At 32.4% G+C, this 17,831-nt stretch overlaps 2 protein-coding genes across 2 annotated transcripts; one reads left to right on the forward strand and one right to left on the reverse strand.

Moving 5' to 3' along the window:
- Nucleotides 1-3,937: 3,937 nt before the first annotated feature.
- Nucleotides 3,938-6,229, reverse strand: LOC134258387 (histone H4 transcription factor-like). Its single transcript, XM_062740916.1, has one exon. The coding sequence runs from the start codon at nt 6,019-6,021 to the stop codon at nt 4,177-4,179; it is 1,845 nt and encodes a 614-aa protein (XP_062596900.1). The 5' UTR covers nt 6,022-6,229; the 3' UTR covers nt 3,938-4,176.
- A 4,587-nt stretch (nt 6,230-10,816) lies between these two features.
- On the forward strand, nt 10,817-16,780 carry LOC134258389 (mediator of RNA polymerase II transcription subunit 6-like). Its single transcript, XM_062740919.1, has 8 exons — nt 10,817-10,895; nt 11,748-11,910; nt 12,004-12,095; nt 12,284-12,366; nt 12,826-12,865; nt 13,545-13,613; nt 15,446-15,586; nt 16,394-16,780. The coding sequence occupies exons 1-8, from the start codon at nt 10,886-10,888 to the stop codon at nt 16,507-16,509; spliced, it is 714 nt and encodes a 237-aa protein (XP_062596903.1). The 5' UTR covers nt 10,817-10,885; the 3' UTR covers nt 16,510-16,780.
- The last annotated feature ends 1,051 nt before the right edge of the window (nt 16,781-17,831 follow it).

Raw genomic sequence — 17,831 nt, forward strand, 5'->3', positions numbered from 1 at the left:
AAGGCATTGGATTAGGATTACTTCATATTAATTAAAACATATTCGATATGTGTGTCAAATGTTGATACAAAACTAAATCAAATAAATGAAGTATTCTGAATAAGTAAATCGTCTAAATCACTCCATCAATAAAAAGGAAACGCATTTACATTAAACGGTGTAATTTATTTTGATCTCTAGTCTCTAATTGTTAAAGAGAGAAAACTTTTCCAATTATTTTCATAATTTGTTTTGTCAATCTATGTAAAAAATAATATAACAAATGTAGCCCTTTAATTCGGTCAATCCATAGATATATCGACTTCACAGAAAAGCATATCGACCTCGCACTTCGTGCTCGGTCGATATGCTTTTCTGTGAAGTCGATATATCTATGGATTGACCTCATCAAAGGGCTATATTTATATAATATTCAGTATATTAAAAATATAGATTGTGTAGACAAGATGATATGGTCATGACGCATATGCATTCACATGTGCACGCGTGCAATGCTAAAGTTTAAATGATTTTTGTACACTTCTTTGTTAATGTTGTTAAAATCTCAGATGCATAGAGGTTGTCTTAGTTAATGGAGCTTACAGGGAATATGGCACCAAAAGGGAGTTGGGGAGCGTTTGGGGAACATCTGTAACGGTCCCCGTTACAATTAGCACTAGTTTTTTTAATTTTAATTCATTTTTTCCAACGGTATTTTTCAGATATGAACTACTACAAACCAAATTAAACAAGTCATAGGTAGGTCAATATTATTTCTAATTTTCCCCAAAAGCTAAAAAAAACTTTAGGGGCGCAGTGCAAAAACATAGAGAAGGTCTTGTTGCAGGAAACAAGTCTAGACTACATTTTTTTTTGGCCAAATCTTGCAAAATTTGTGTCTCTCTTCATTGAAAACACTATACCTGAAATTCCTACAGGAGACTCTTAAGATCTCCAAGCTTTGTAACTTTTTGGTTTTTGTCACAAAATGGATCAGTAACCTTTGACTAATTGGGGGAAGATGGCTTTTATAAAACCAAATGCAGTCCTTGCTGGGCCGTTTGGCTTTCTCTCTCTTTAGAATCTTCCTTGAAAATCACATCTTCATTAATTATACTTAATAAAATTACCTGTTGTTACTTAAAATAATGAGCATGAATAGATACAGTGATTCTTGTATGTTTATAAATGTTTAATCTTATATTGTAAAATAACTGTATAATATTATTGTATCTTAATTTCAATCATGGCACATACTATTAATTATTTTCAAAAGTAGAATAAAGAAATAAATCATGAGTCGATCATTGAAAATGAAAAGTACAATTTTTGTTCATGAAGATACTTGATGTCAAAATGCTTTTATTGATCTATTTCAAAATAAATATTTTAAAATGTGTTGAAAAGTTTATTATTAACGTTTTAGCTTATCTAGTATTTAGCTTTTCTGATCACATGTTGTGACGTACTGTCTGCCAGTCCATCCTCTGAAAGAAGCCTGCATTGCACAGGGGTACATGAGAGCATCTGCTGAGAGATGATCCTTACGTCGCGAATTCGAATCCCTCAGGAGGATGTGAATACCAACTCTTCAACAGAGTATAAACCAAGGTCCTGAGTTGCAGTAGATGTTGACACGAAAAAGATTCCTCACTGCTCAATGACCCTCAGTGCTGAGCATGGGTGAAAATTTGCATCTCTCCTTTGGCAAATGGTGGGATCTCCAAATGAGTGGAAAATTCTAAAGAGAAATGGGCACATACTAATGGGAAAATCTCAAATTGAACACATTAGGCAGGATAAGACCTACTAATCTGCAAACATCATAACAAAGTGAAAATCCAATACAATTTAGGCCCCCAGGGATGGGGTGGAGCCAGACCAATGGAATTTTTTTTTACCTGAATTTAATTAAGTTTATATTAAGACAAACTGTTTGAAGATGTCTGCAATCGAAGCATTCATGCAGACATGTCGAAGCGTTCATGCAGACATGAAAATTATACGATATTAATGTTATGTTATTCTACTTGTAAGCATTCTATCCAAAGGCTTAGGAACAGAAAACACTTGTATAAAAATCACATCCATTTACACTGCTAGTTCCTATCATCGACAGGTCATTTTTTGGCTCACCTCAAGGACGTTGAGGGAGCACGTGATACCCTCAGCATTAGTGTCAACATCCCAGGTTAATTTAATTCAGCTGAACTGGTCAAATACCAGAAGAGCTTATTTGATAGTAAGGTGTCCGTTTCTGTCTGTAAAGAATTAATTTTTCAAAATGCTAGCGCCACTCCTCCTAAAGTTATGGTCTGATTTCAATCTAACTTGGCACACAAGTAAACTACTTTAAGATGCATAGTTTAGTGCATCAGTTTTTTATTTGGTATGATGAACGGTGTTGCCATGGTTACTAAAAATGGTCACTAAAAATGGAAGTTTCTTAAAATTCCTTTAAAATGCTACTCCTCCTAGTTTTGGTATGATTTCAATCTAACATGGCACACAAGTAGAATACACCAACTTGAAATACATAGTTTAGTGCATCGGTTTTTGGTTTGATGCAAACTTATGGACTTGCTTCTGATGCTGGTTCTGACATTATACACTTTCTAAGTAATGGACCATGTTTAAGTTCTATCTGATCCCAATTTGCATAGATGATGCATCAGCAAGGGATGAACAATCTCAACTTGCTTCTAATGCTGGATTTTAATTGCATTTTCTGGATGAGTGACTATAGTTTAAAGTTCTTGGATAAGTCTACTCCCAAGAAACTGTAAGCCCTATCTGATCAAAATTGCATAAATACTGCATCTAGAAATGTACACGACTAGATTATTATTTTGATGTGGGACTTGACCTTTATATATGACATTTGTTTTAGTGAGCTGTGTAATCACTGAATACCTATGTTCATTTACTAACTTTACAGGGGACTGAAGCAAAATATCTGGCACTGGAGATCACAGTACACAATCAGACAGATTTTAGGGTTTAATGGTTCAAAACTTGAGAGCAGAGGAATGAAACAGAATACCTGCACTAAAATGCCAAATTCATCCCCCAAGATCATAAAGTAAATATCAGATAATTTTTTAGTCATCTTTTCTTGACTTTATATCTGGTGTCCATATTAAAATATACACATACATGTACAAAACATGCAAATTCTTCAAGCAAAATTAAAAGTGAAATTAATAAGATTGTACATTTATTGAATGTAAGTTAACAAACCATATGTGAAAATACTGCATGTGAAATATGAGGAGAATACATGGTCTGTAAAGCATCAATATAAAACAGTATGTCAGGTTAGTTTGCCCTCTTCCAACACAGAATGAAAAAAAATTAAATTGGCTCTGTATGTAGTTCACTAGGTGAGATTTCTTTTTTTTTTTAAGAGAATTTTAATTTCAAAAGTGAATTTTGAATTTTTAAATCTATTTTCAAGAATACAATTAAATAAGTAACTCACTATGTGCTTCCTGTAGGTTTTAAAAAGTTTTAAGTTGGGCCATTTTTGGGGGGGGGTCAATTAGGAGAGGTCAACCAAACAACTTTTTAGAGAAGGCTTCAAATGCTATTATTTAAATAAATTTGCACATCAGAGATAAAAAGAAATGTGTTCTGATTTTGCCTTGTTTACAGAATTCAATTCATATACAACATATAGACTACTTATACTGACAAAGTTGCATAATTGTGATTAGTGAAGTACATCTATTACAACATTTACAAATATTGTCAATTTATTACATTTACAAATATTGTCATTATAGAACTCACCCAGTTAGATCAGCAATGATCAAAAAGACTGAGAAAAAATGTCTTATATTCAATAAAAAAAGATAGATTTGTGCAGATTTTGTATTTACTTTAAGGTACAACTTTTGAGTCAGAGTCTAAAAAAATCACTTTTATCAGGGTTGATTATATTAGGTAGCTGTAAATAAACATTTGTTTAAAGCTAAAAATCATTGCTTATCAAACTATAAAGATTAATTTAAGCATAAGAACTTATGCTTTGTACAATGTATTCTCAATTTTTTAAGTTTTAAAGATGATGAATATACCATGACATTAATACATTTAAGTTAAGGTATTTATACCGGTATATAAATAAAAAATTCAATCTCTCATAGCTTGATTTGGGTTCATGGCATAGACTTTTGAAGTCGGTGAATCTTGTCATTAAGCATTCCTGCATTTGTTTGTCAGTGTTTGTTTTCTTTTTCTGGTTTTTCCCGGACTTGATTTTTCCTTCTCTGGGGGTGCTCTCAATGCAACATCTCCAAGCATTTCCAGATTATAGTTCTGTCCTCTGTCCTCACCTGATGTATCTGTAGGTTGTTGTGATGAATGTTCCTGCTCCGATGGAAGCTCTCGGTCTGAACTCTGATAAATATTGTCCCCGTCCATTTCTCTCGTTATATCCTTAAAATGATCCAAACCACTGCTTCCTATGGTAATAGGTTGTAATATTTCACTTTCAGGCACATGAGGGACTTGTTTCAAGTGAGGATTTAAAGAAAAATAGTCCGGAGGAAGCTCTACAAATGAAACATACTGATATCTTGTTTCAGGTTCAGGACCTTGTAATGTAGTTTGTTCTTTGACTTCATTCTTGCCACAGCGGATATTAGTTGAGACTAGATTTCCAGCAGTTTGCTCTGTCCTGCATAAACTGTAATCTTGATGTAAATCATTAGGTTTAGAAGCCGTGTTTTCTTTCTCCTTTTTAAAGGTCCTTCTTCTTTTCTTACTTCTGCTAATGACTTCTTCAGAGTCTGTGGAAGAAAGTGGGTTTACATCAACTTCTGAAGAAACTGCTTCATCACTCTCCATCTGCTCAGTCAGTTTAATGCTTTCATATCGCACGGTCTGCAGCTGTAAATATCCATCTTCCTGCATTTTGTATCTAAAGCGTGAATGTCCAGATGGCCATCTGAACTTGTGTTTTTTCTTTAAATGAGATGTAAGATTTGTACCACGGGTAAACAGAGTAGAGCAGACGTGGCATTTGTATTTCTGAACATCAAGGTCTTGATGAAGACGTTTGAAATGATTTTCTAAGCTTTGAAATGTTCTTGATGTATAGGAACAGTCTGGAATATGGCAATGATATGGAACATCTATATTGTGACTTTCTAAATGCTTTTTCAAGTCGGCAATTGACTTGGCTCCATGTCCACAATGGTCACATTTGTAGGGAGCCTGAGTGGTGTGTCTGTAGCGCAAATGCGTTTTCAAACTGGAGGGTGTGGGACAAGTCATATCACAGCACGGACACTTGTACTGGTTCACATGGTGGCGGACATGATCCCTCAGAAGTCTCTCTGTGGTGTAGCGTTTGTCACAGTGTGAACATTGGTAACACTGAACATCTGTTTCTTCTTGGCGTTTCATGTGATCTAGAAACTTTGTTCTGGGGGAAAATAGACCTCCACACACAGTGCAGGCTATGATTTTCTCCTGAGTGTGACTCCTAAGATGCTCACGCAGTTTATATCTACTTTTTGACACAGCATCACAACCCTCCCATGAGCACTTGCAGCCTCCGGGTACATTATTACCCTCGGGAAAAGATACAGCATGACTGTCCACATGGCGATAAAAGGCTTCTGGGATGTCCATGATTGTCTCGCACCCCTTCCAACCACACTGCAATCTCTCTGGTAATTCTGGAATCAAATTGCGACTTTGTTCATCCAGCTGACATCCCTGTAACTTTAAGGTTTGTACCATCTGAGATCCTAGACATTTAATTTTGACATGGAAAGAGTGGAAGTATACATGTCTAACAAAGTCTGTTACATGGCCAGTAATCGTCATTTCACAGTCCCTCCACAAACATCTGTATTCTGTAGCTTCTTCCATTATACCATTGCTTGTAACGCCAGTGAGGTGAGCCTTAAGATGGTTTGTAAATTGCTCCATGTCTTGAAATGTTTCTTTACATGATGCCCATTCACACATCAAAGACAATGGCAATCTTCTCAATTCTGGACGTGATGCTCTTCGTTTCTTTGATGCCATTTTTAATCCTGATTCACTCAAGAATAGATGATGTATTGTTTTTTATCATAGGTTCACTCTTGATCCACTCTTTCGAGGATTTGTTGTCATTGATTGGGCGAGTCGGAGCGCTCCGCGCGTCAACCATCTGGGATTCCGTACAACATCGAGCCCGATCGTAAAGTATTATTCTTTGAATAAGAACTTTAAAAATTGTTCTGATCAAAATCTCGCTGTCAGAGTAATTTCTCCATTCTCCAATTCTCAAAATTTCAGAAAAAAACCTCAACTCATGATATATATTGACAGCAATGATTTTCTTTTAGGATGTGGTGTCAGGAAGATACTAAAGACCTGATATACTAAAGACCTGATATTGACCTGATGAAATAAAAATCAATATAATTTCTCTGTTTTCTGTGTTTAACATTATGTTTTGGTTTTGCTTATATTTCTGAGGTATAAGACAGATATTCTGGTATAATTATTTGTAAAAACATTGGTATAATTATGCGTAACGAGCCATAAATTAGGGAATTGGCTTGACCTGATATTTTTTATTGACCTGATATTGACCTGATGGAAATAAAAACTTATAAAATCTCCGTGTTTTCTGAGTTTATCATTATATTTTGGTTATTTTTATATTTCTAGTGTATAAGACAGATATTTAGGCATACTTATTTGTAAAAATATTGGTATAATTATGCGTAACGAGCCATAAATTAGGGAATTGGCTTGACCTGATATTTTTTATTGACCTGATATTGACCTGATGGGAATAAAAACTTATAAAATCTCTGTGTTTTCTGAGTTTATCATTATATTTTGGTTATTCTTATATTTCTAGGGTATAGGACAGATACATTAGGTATGTTTGGGTTAAAAAATATCGGTATAATTATGAGTAACGAGCTATAAAGTAAGAATGTGTGTTGACCTGATATTTTCCATTGACCTGATAGAAATAAATTCTCCGAGTTTTCTGTGTTTATCATTATGTTTTGGTTATTCTTATATTTTTGGGTATAGGACAGATATTTTAAGCATAGTTATGTTTAAAAATGTGGTATAGTTATGCGTAACGAGACATAAACTAGGAAAATCGTTTGACCTGAATTTTCCATTGACCTGATAGAATAAAAACTTATAAATTCTCCTTGTTTTCTGTTTGTTGTTCTCTTATTCTTTTATTTCTGGGGGAAAGTGCAGATAACTATATAGATAGGTATGTCTATAGTATGATGTTTTTCTTTAAAGATATTGTTATAAATCGGTATCGAGTCATACTAGTAAACTATGTGAAAGTAATGACCTGATTTTTATTGACCTGATATTTTCTCTGAATGGTGTATTGGATAATAACTCGAAGCATTGTATTTGTATATACATTTCATAAACTAATGTACACCTTTATTTTGTTGTTAAGTAAAAAAAATATATCCTTAAAAATTTTATTTCAATATTTGTATCAAATTTTTGGAAATTTATTATTTTTTTATGTCATTTATTTTCTGAAATGGAAATGTGCAATCATAGATGTGTAATCATGGCTAATTACATAGAACTAATTATTATAAATAATAATTCTTGTAAAAACTACTTTTTACTATCATTAATCATAGTGCGCAGGTTAGTATATATGGTGCAAAATCGTGCAATCCGTTATTTTCTGGGGCTTCACCGATTTACCCCTTTATTTGCCCTTAACAGCGAAGTTGGATGGCTACCCTCTACACAGCGACGTTGGCTGAATATATTTCGCCTTTGGAACCGAATTCTTCAGTTGGAAAATGACAGATTAACGAAAAAAGTTTTCATTTGGGATTATAATATGCAGGGTGTGTGGTGTTCACAAATCAAAAATATTTTTGATAGTCTCAACAGTAGCAGTCTCTTTCAAAACCAGCAAATAGTAAATACCGAACACATGTACCAAAAACTTCGTCAATATGCTGAAAATGAATGGAAAGTGAAAATACAATCATCACCAAAATTAAGGACATATATTTCCTTCAAAGTTAATTGTGAAACCGAACCATATGTTGTATCTAATATTTCAAAAAAACGAACGATCAGCCTTGGCACAGTTCAGATGTGGAGTGCTTCCCTTACGCATTGAAACCGGTCGATATAAAAATGAACCCTTAAGTGAAAGAACGTGTGTTTTCTGTTCTAGTTCTGTTGTTGAAGACGAAAAACATTTCTTATTAGACTGTCAATTGTATAATAATGTTAGGAAAAAATATTTTGATAGCGTGTACAAAGAGCACCCAAATAGTAATGATAATGATTATTTGTTCAAAGTTCTAAATCAAAATTACCAAATAAAGTTAGCCAAATTTGTACATTCAGCATATAACCATAGAAAGAATCTTCTGCATGTGTAAATTTATATAAATGTTATTAATGGAAAAAGTGACTTATAGGTCCAATGGGCCGGGTGCAGATTCAGTTTGACGTATTTTGTTTACACTGTATATTGAAATGTCTAAAATGCACAATGTCACTATAATAAATGATTACTTACTTACTTACTTATATACTTTTTTTTTTCAAAACACGCAAACTCATAAATTAACTGTTAATCGATTGATTGATACAGTGATCAGCATAATCAAGAAACCATCAAAAAAACTGTCGCTAATTGAAGATGCAAACAAAAATTTTAACCTCATTAAACTCTCTCTATTACATATTGCTTCATTATTGATAATAAAAATAATTAGTAATTAAGAATAAACAAATTAATTCGCGTTTTTTCAATTCACATGGGTGGGAATGAATATAATTATCGTCTCAAAATACTCTAAGGCAATAAAATATCTAGATTTTTTAATATTTATCATTGTAATATCATCGTTCTGGAATGAGCATAAGTTCTGCTGTTCGGGGTCATATTTGACAAATTTGGCTTGCTTAATTAAATAAAAGATTTTTCCCAGCCAGGTATTACTAACTTGATAGGCCCCCGGTGCGCTAATCTATAAATATATGAATGTGATACATATTTGTGTATATGGATATAAATTATTCATCAATAGTTTTATTAATCTGCAATACGTACATTTAATTATATTTTATCAAACGCTGTACAGAAAATAGTCCGTCATTTGACAAAATTTTGAAACTCATTTTGAAACTTGTTTGTATATACACACTGCCTAATCGATAGGGTTTGTATATACAGTGATAAGATATACACACCTGTGTTCTGACAATTAACAATGCCCCCACATGTTTTGATAAGCACCGGAATGTTTAATTACATGTAATTGAAAATTTATTAAGAGATTAAACAATGTTTCTCTCTAATTAAGAAAAAAAATGATTCCATAAACACTGATAGTAAAAATTCTTTGTGATCATTAAAATATTGGTGAAGTTTTCTATATAAAATTCTTTTCACTTTAGTAAAAAAAAAATAAATTTGATAAGTTTATAACGATCTAGATCTCCAATCTATATTATTCACTTTATTTGGAGATTCTTCACATGGTTTAATTAAAAAATAAAATCCATATATTCCCTACATGTATGGTTAAGAGTTCTTATCTGAAAAACACTTTCAAGATTTTACAGTAACTTAAAAAATATCAGGTCATTAAAAACCATCAAGTCACTTAAAACCATCAGGTCAACTAAGACCAATAAAACTAATATCAGGTAATTCGCTAAATTTTCGGTTTATATAAGAAAATATCAAGTCGATTAAATATCAGGAAATTTCCTTATTTCCTGCTAGTCTGTATATAAAAGCGTTTTAATTTACATTTTATAAAATCTTAATAATTATCGACAGATTATCCTCGAATATCAGGCCATTCATTAAAAATATCAGGTCATTAAAATATTATTATCAGGTCATGCCGTAAAAAATCTAATTTGTGATAATCGGCATATTATTGATAATAATTAGATATGCTTTTATTCTAGGAGAAAAAATAAATTAAATATACCAGGAATTTTAAAATCATCAGGTCATCCAATAATATAAGGGCATTGGAATTATCAGGTCTTTAGTATAATGATCAGGTCATATAAAAAATAATGTCATTTTCTTGATTTGCATCTAATATTTATATAATTTAAAATAATTTAAAATAACATATTTATATTATAGTAAAACTATGCAGTTGAAATATATATGGTGAATTATAACATAAATTTAACCATATTTATCAGGTTAATAAAAATAATCAGGTCATTCAAAAATTATCAGGTCAATTAAAAATTATCAGGTCAACGTTTTCAGCGAATATTTCATAAAATTGTATCAAATATTTATATGATTTGATATAAAACACTTATATTATAGTAAAACTATGCAGTTGAACTATATTTGGTCAATTATAACATAAATTTAACCATATTTATCAGGTTAATAAAAAATAATCAGGTCATTCAAAATATATCAGGTCAACGTTTTCAGCGAATATCTCATAAAATTGCATCAAATATTTATATGATTTGATATAAAACACTTATATCATAGTAAAACAATGTAATTAAAATATATATGGTCAATTAAAACATAAATTCAAGCATATTTATGAAGTTAATACAAATTATCAGGTCATTCAAAAATTATCAGGTCAATAAAAAATTATCAGGTCAACGTTTTCAGCGAATATTTCATAAAATTATGCATGTTTTATTAAATAAAGTATATTTTATCATTGAATTATGGTTAATAATCAATAATTAGTTTTGAAAAATCATAAACAACTCATAATTTTCTAATATTATTAAAAAAAAAAATTCCATCAGGTCAATATCAGGTCTTTAGTATATCAGGTCTTTAGTATGTCCCGTGGTGTCACGTGATTTCAAAATGGCGGACGTAAAATGAGTGTACAAAGAGCTTTCCAGTGATTTTTCCAATATGAGTCTAGGTAAATTATATTGTAGTTGCTGAAGCATAAATTATTCCCAAGCATTGTCTTATACCTCATACAGGTTTAGCATAATCGGTTGAATTACCAGTGCACTCTGAATTATGCGATAAACCGAGTGATAAAATAAAGTACAGTTATTTTCTTTTTTTATGCATACAGTATCATCGTACATATTTTTAATCTAAAACCCCAAGTACCTGTGTAATGATGTTTTATTACTCTACCGTCTGACTGTAAAAAGCTTTGAAACTAAAAACTACAGTATAAATGTATTTTAATACTCCTCAGAAATTTAGCATCTCTGATTTTAATACAAATCCCCATAATTTTGATAAAACTCCTCTTGAAAAAATTCAATATTTTTACCTTAAAAAATATCTTAGGTGTGCATTGAAAGGAATCACACTTAGCAACAAAAATTGAATTAGGTGTTTTCCCTGTATATGCCAAAATATACCAACTTGTTTTTAAATATTAGTCAAGACTGGAAAAATTGGCAAAATCAAATAATGATTGCAATGTCTTACTCAGGAATGCTAATTTGAAAGATACTGGATTGGTCAGCGAAAATAAAAAAATGTTGGCAATGTTGTATAAAATCAATACAGATGATGTTAAATTAGATTTTAACTTTGACACAGCTGATTTTAAAATTTTTATTGCTATATTAACATATATATGATAAACTTAAAAATTTCTTTGAACATGTTGAAAATAATTTTTTTTCTGAACTTCAACACATTAACAATACTCTATACAATAAGCTGTCATTTTATAGTACATTGTTCAAAAAGTGAATTTGAGTTCTTAAAAAATATTTAATTCATGTTGTTAATGTTTTCATTCCAGAAAACCCCCTTTTGGGGATGACATGGTATGACAGTGCATGGGTCCCCCTCTTGAACCCGTCCAATGTGCTGGACTATTTCTGTGAACGGACCAATCCTTTCTATGACCATACCTGTAATAATCAGATCATAAAGAGTCAACGCCTAAGTCAGGACCAGCTCAAGTATTTATACACACCTCAATAACTCATTCTGTTTCCATGTTGTGTTTTTTTTTTTTTAAATAAAAAAAATGACTGTGATGTTTCATTTTACAGTAATATGGTAGGGATCGAGTTCATTTTACTGCATGTACAGGAACCAATTCTTTATGTGATAAGAAAACAACACAGATTTTCTCCTACCCAAGGTAATTTTGTTTTCAAAAAAAGACAAATGTCCAAAAAAAAAAAAGAGCGTGAGACTTGAAAAATAGAATTTATTCCTGATTATTAAAATGTTTAAATAAATTTTGTGTTCTGGGCAATAGCTACCAATTTTTACTATAAATCAACATGGATGAAAATTTAAATTAAGATTTCAAAATTTTGCTTACAGTAACTCCATTAGCTGATTATTACATTGTAAATGGAGTGGTCCATTTAGCCCCAGATCTGTACTCAGTCATCAATTCCAGACTGGTAAGTATTGTTGATTAATCTGTTGATTAATCTATATATTCAAGGTTTACAAGTGGAACTCAACATCAATAAATGATAAATAAGGGCTGTATATTAATTGATATCAGTGTGCAGAAAATACCAATTCGGTGGTATCGTTTCATTAAGTAACAATATGCATTAATGGTTCTAAGTATTGATGCTTTTTAAATGGTCTGTTATTAATTCTTGTTAATTTAATTTTGTGCTTTATTTTGAATAAAAAAAAATACAATATATAATTCATTGGAATACTGAGGATAGGTGCAGATCAAATTGTATTGCAATTTTTTTCTTATATGAAAATTTCGATGTAATTTCAGTGAAACTTCATTATTTAGTGACAGTTGCGTGTTAATTCTTTGGTTTCATAACTCAAGTAATATGTAAATTCATCATTTTGTGAAGAGTTCTCCTGATTAATTTTTTTGTTATATATAGTTAAACACTGTGTCAAGTTTACAGTCAGCATTTGATGAAGGTAAGTTTTCTTACAGGTTTGTACTGAATCCTGACTTTATGTTTTAAAACTCTAATATTATTAAGCACAAATTCAGACACTTTTATTTAAAGCAATATGAGCTGCATGGTTGACTTTGGAAAAAAATATTTCAAATTTGTAATTAACTATTTCAATGACAGAAAAATAGAACGTGAATAAACTTCTGTTGTTCACATTGCTATGGAAGAATTTTTTATAAGCTTTGATTGGAGCAAACTTGAATTATTGTCGTCCTGTACAATAATGATTTCTTATATAATACTTTATATTTGGTTGTAAAGATGTATTTCTTCTGAAACATTTTAAAACTTTATTTTGGTCTTTTTTACAATAAGGGTTTAGATTACATACAGATTAACCATAATAACACATTTTACTGCAAAATAAAATTTTCAAAAATGCAGCGCATATTGCTTTAAAGATTAAATATAGAAAAAAAAACAAATTTGCAAATCTTTCTTTTTTTAATATAAAAAGTCCTTATTTTCACTTTCAAAAGTATAAAATTTCGAACCAAATTGAGATGGATATACAGTGTAGTGTAGAATGAAATTACGTAAAGGTTTATATATTTGAAAAATGAAATTACCTGAGGCATGAGTAGATATATGTATTCTAGTTTACAAAGTGTGATATTTTAACTCTTTTTTTCCCTCAGCGATGTCCTATTCCCGTTATCATCCATCAAAAGGCTACTCCTGGGAGTTCTCAGACAGAGATGAAACTGGTATGTGTTTGTGTTTGAGTATGCTGCTTCAGGGGCTTTAAAGAATGATTTTACTTTATTTCATGATATTTTCCCAGATCTTTTCTATGTGATAACTCTTTAAAAGTTAGGTGAGTTGATTTCTTGATAGTTACACCTGAAGGTAAATTTCCGCCTGAAAGTATGCATGTCAATCTCATGTGGCAGTCTTTGTGTCTGACGCCAGTGGGTGGGGAGTATTAAAATTAACATGGGAGGCTTTGTTTATTTTTAATCTATTAGACAACTTTGGGTAGACTTTACTTTACCGGTCCCCAAATCCGCAAGATCCTCGCGCTCATTGGACTATGACGTAACATTTACGTCACTCAACTGAAATGGGTTAAATTTGCACACTATTCGACTGATTAGGGTTAGTTTTCCACCCACCTGAGAGATTAGGGTTAGTCCTTGCACTAGTATTCGACTGATTAGGGTTAGTCTTGCATCCATCCGAGAGATTAGGGTTAGTCCTTGCATATTATTCGACTGATTAGGGTTAGTTTAGCATCTGCCCGGGATATTTCATCTAAACGTCTTAGTCCCTGCACACTATCCGATGGATTAGGGTTAGTAACTCGTTCTTTTACATAAGTTAGGAAATTCAGGTGTTTCTGGATTTTTCCAAGATCATATAATTCAGCATTAAAGACATTTCGTTCGTTTGTTTACATGGAAGAATGGCTAAGTCCGAAAGAAATGACACTAAGCATGCGCCGCACGCGCTTCGTTCAGAATTATTCCTTGACGATTTTTTCCATGAATAAACAATATTTATTTATTTTTTCAGAGAACGAGGTTAAAAACTACGTTTAAAAACGAAGTTTTAAACTAAACTTTTTACCGTAGAATTCGATTTTGGGGTCAAAAGGCCAAAAAACCTCGTATTTAAATTTTTTTTCGATCGCTCACGCGATCTCATATATAGTGAAGTCGCCTTCGGCGACACTACATTTTAGCGCGTTTTCCTGGGGACCGGTAAAGTAAAGTCGTTCCACAACTTTTTTAAAATTTATATTTACGATTTAATTTACATATAAATGTAAATACATGTATAAGGAATCACTGTCTGGTTGTCAGTAGGAAGCATGGGATAATTTTTACATTATGGCTTATGGGCTTTGCCCATTATGAAAATTACCCCACATTTCAAACAATTGTTGATACTATGGCATACCCAACACTGGCCATCAGTGATTCAGACAGTGATTCCTTAAATCACTTATACTGAAAAGTGGTCAACGGAGTTTTGTTCATTTCTCTGAATACATTGTACTGGTCTCCCTGTATGTTAGTATACCCCCCAACAAAAAAAATATTTTTAGTCAAATACATGTAAATTTGAAAAAATAAGACCATCCTAAATAGATTTATGTATGCTTTATTACTTTAATCTTTGCCATGACTTTGATCTGTAAAAGATTACCCTTTAAACAAATTGGCTGCATTTGCAAGAATAAAAAAAATACTACATTTTTAAAACTGCAGCATATATTTACCAGAAAATAATACCAAGCCGGTGACCTATTTTAAAAATCCTGAAGGAGTGTTCCCTAACTCTTTCCTCTTTTTTGTATTCCTTTTTAAAGACAAAGAAGGGGCACTTGTGTCTAAGAGAAATACACATTTTTCGAAGGGGAATACCAATTTCAGTTGTGACATCACACTAGACTGACATCAACAGTCATCGGCAGATTCCTCTTCTAGGAACATTTGATTTTCTTTGTATTATTATGAAAATATAGATTCTTGTAGTTAATAAGTGTTTAATGCCAGAATTGAGGATTGATAAACAGATTTTTTCATTTTAACAGAGAAGAAGGAATCAGCTGACAAAAAGAAAAAAGAGGAGCCGAGTTCTCTGTTTCAGCGACATAGGGTGGATAATCTCCTTGGAGAACTAGCCAAGAAATTTCCTCCCAAAATCATCCAGCCAGCTCAACCAGACACAAAAGGTAGGACCAAACTTTAAAAATCACCCAGCCTCAGGAATTTTTCACTGCCCCATGTAGGGCCAAATATGGGCCCCATTCCCAATAGCAGTCCTCCCCCTTTATGCTATATGCATCAGATCTACTCCTGTAATTATCAGTTTTCAAATATTGAGTGGGGTTGAAGGCAACATTGATTATGTTAGTCCACATGGGATGAAATATTGCCCAATGCAGAGCAGTCGTTTAATTTTCACTATTAATTTGCAAAGATAGTTTTTTCATGTAATCATGTGTGGATCCATGTTAAAACCTGTGGAAACAGTTCGATGAAAATCATTTCCTTATTGTTTCCACATGAGTAATATTTTACTATATTTAAATTTGCAATGTCTTTGTTTGAGATAAAATTACAAATTGTTAATGTACTTTATTTCTCCATCAATGTGCTGGTTCATCGATAGGTGCCATTAAAAAAAAAATCACATGTGAGGCGGGACAAATAGAGACGAGAGGCAGGGCTTCTAGCACGTGGATTGGCAGAATCAATGCCATGTAAATATAAGGAATAACTGTCAGATTTTTCGATTTTATGACGATGATCAATCGATTGGTTTGTGTGATAATTTTATGCATAAACACCTTCGGCATTTATGCAAATTATCATGCAAGCCAATTGATTGATCACATCAGGAAATCGAAAAATTAGACAGTTATTCCTTGATTGAACTTTATTACAATAATCTTAGGAGAATATAAACATGTAAAATTTAGCTGATAGATCCCGAGAGTATACATGGCTGTTGTATTGAGGAATTTGATCGTTTTCAGAGGAGCCAGTTAAACAGGAATCTGTCGTGAAGCAGGAGATCAAGCAGGAAAAAGCCGAGGACAAAACAAACAGCATCAAACCTCCTCCCGAAAAACGTGCAAAGCTGGCGAGGTGACGCCCGCTCGGGAGATGACTTCTGCTCAGTGGTTGATGTCCGCATTGTTAACTACAGCTACATGTAATTGAGTGAAACTGATGCTTTTATGAGCTCTTTGAATGATGTGCATGTTCAGATGACATTCAGAATTCAGACTTACCAGTATAAAGTTATCTCAATTTTAACGACATTTTCTGAAACTTGGGAAAAAAGAAAATCTAATGGAACTATCTCTGCTGTAATTTAGAGCAAGTAAAAAAAAATTTTTTTTAAAGTGAGGAATGCAAAATTATTCTTTTACTTTCATTAAATTGTAATGCAAAATGTGTAGTAAAAAATCTGTGTCTTCGTGGATTGGATGCCATTATTTAGGGCATAGTTTCTAATATGTATGCCCTATCATATGTCATACAAAAGAAATAACCAAAGTTATTTTATTAAAAATAAGGTCAATCTTGATGGTCAAGGTCAAGGGTAAAAAAATCATAGCAAGCTCGTCTTGTTACATGTACAGGCATTACATGTCAAATATGAAAGCCTTCTCTCTTTTCAATCAAATGTTACAAGGAAAGATAACATTTTTGAAAAGTAGGTCAGACTTCAAGGCAAGTTCAAGATCAGAGTATAAAAAGTCAAAATATATATTTAGAAAGGCATTTGCAAAGGTAATGTACATGTGTTATACGAAACATCTTTTCCCTTTCAAAATTTTTGATCAATTTAAAGTACAGAACAGTACAGTACATGTAGTGTTAAATGTTTTGCTAAGTAGGCCAAACTTCAAGGTGAAGGTCACGGGGTCAAAAATCTCAGTATATTTGGCAAGGTCTGGTCATAAGTAATGTGCATGTGAAATATGAAAGCCCCATCTCTTCTCATCCAAAAGTTATGACCAAGGTTAAAGTTTCTGTGACAAACGGACAGACAAATTAGATTCAATGTCCCCTAACTTTCGCTAAAGTGGGGGGGGGGGGGCAATAATTTGCCATGCTTGAAGGAGTGAGCATCTCCTACCGACCGGTCACACAGAAAATTAAAAATACACACGTTATATACTCTGTTTATACTTTAATTTGAAGACTTTACGACCATATATAGATCTTATCGATAAAAAGAATGCGCATAAAATGGAAACTTGTTTAGACATTGAGTAGGTTATCCGCCGCGCCACTTGCAGTAAATTTGGTTTCGTCTTGTCACTTTATTGATGGACTTTGGTGATTTATTGGAGGCGAGATTTTTTTGTGGACAATCGATTGATAGCTGTCAATCACCAAGTGTCGGGACGGAGTCAATTTATTGAGGCCGAAAAAGACATGAATATCATGTAGAATAAGAAT

This window comes from Saccostrea cucullata, unplaced genomic scaffold (assembly GCF_032062105.1).
Source record: "Saccostrea cucullata isolate Sc308-1 unplaced genomic scaffold, CSIRO_AGI_Scuc_v1 ctg4, whole genome shotgun sequence".
In the NCBI taxonomy this organism is placed as follows: Eukaryota; Metazoa; Mollusca; class Bivalvia; order Ostreida; family Ostreidae; genus Saccostrea; species Saccostrea cuccullata.

Coding starts and splice junctions, on each gene's coding strand:
- LOC134258387 (XM_062740916.1), bottom strand. CDS start 6,021: ATGGCATCAAAGAAACGAAGAGCATCACGTCCAGAATTGAGAAGATTG.
- LOC134258389 (XM_062740919.1), top strand. Junction 11,911..12,003: donor CTAAGTCAGGACCAGCTCAA/GTATTTATACAC, acceptor TTCATTTTACAG/TAATATGGTAGGGATCGAGT. Junction 13,614..15,445: donor CTCAGACAGAGATGAAACTG/GTATGTGTTTGT, acceptor TCATTTTAACAG/AGAAGAAGGAATCAGCTGAC.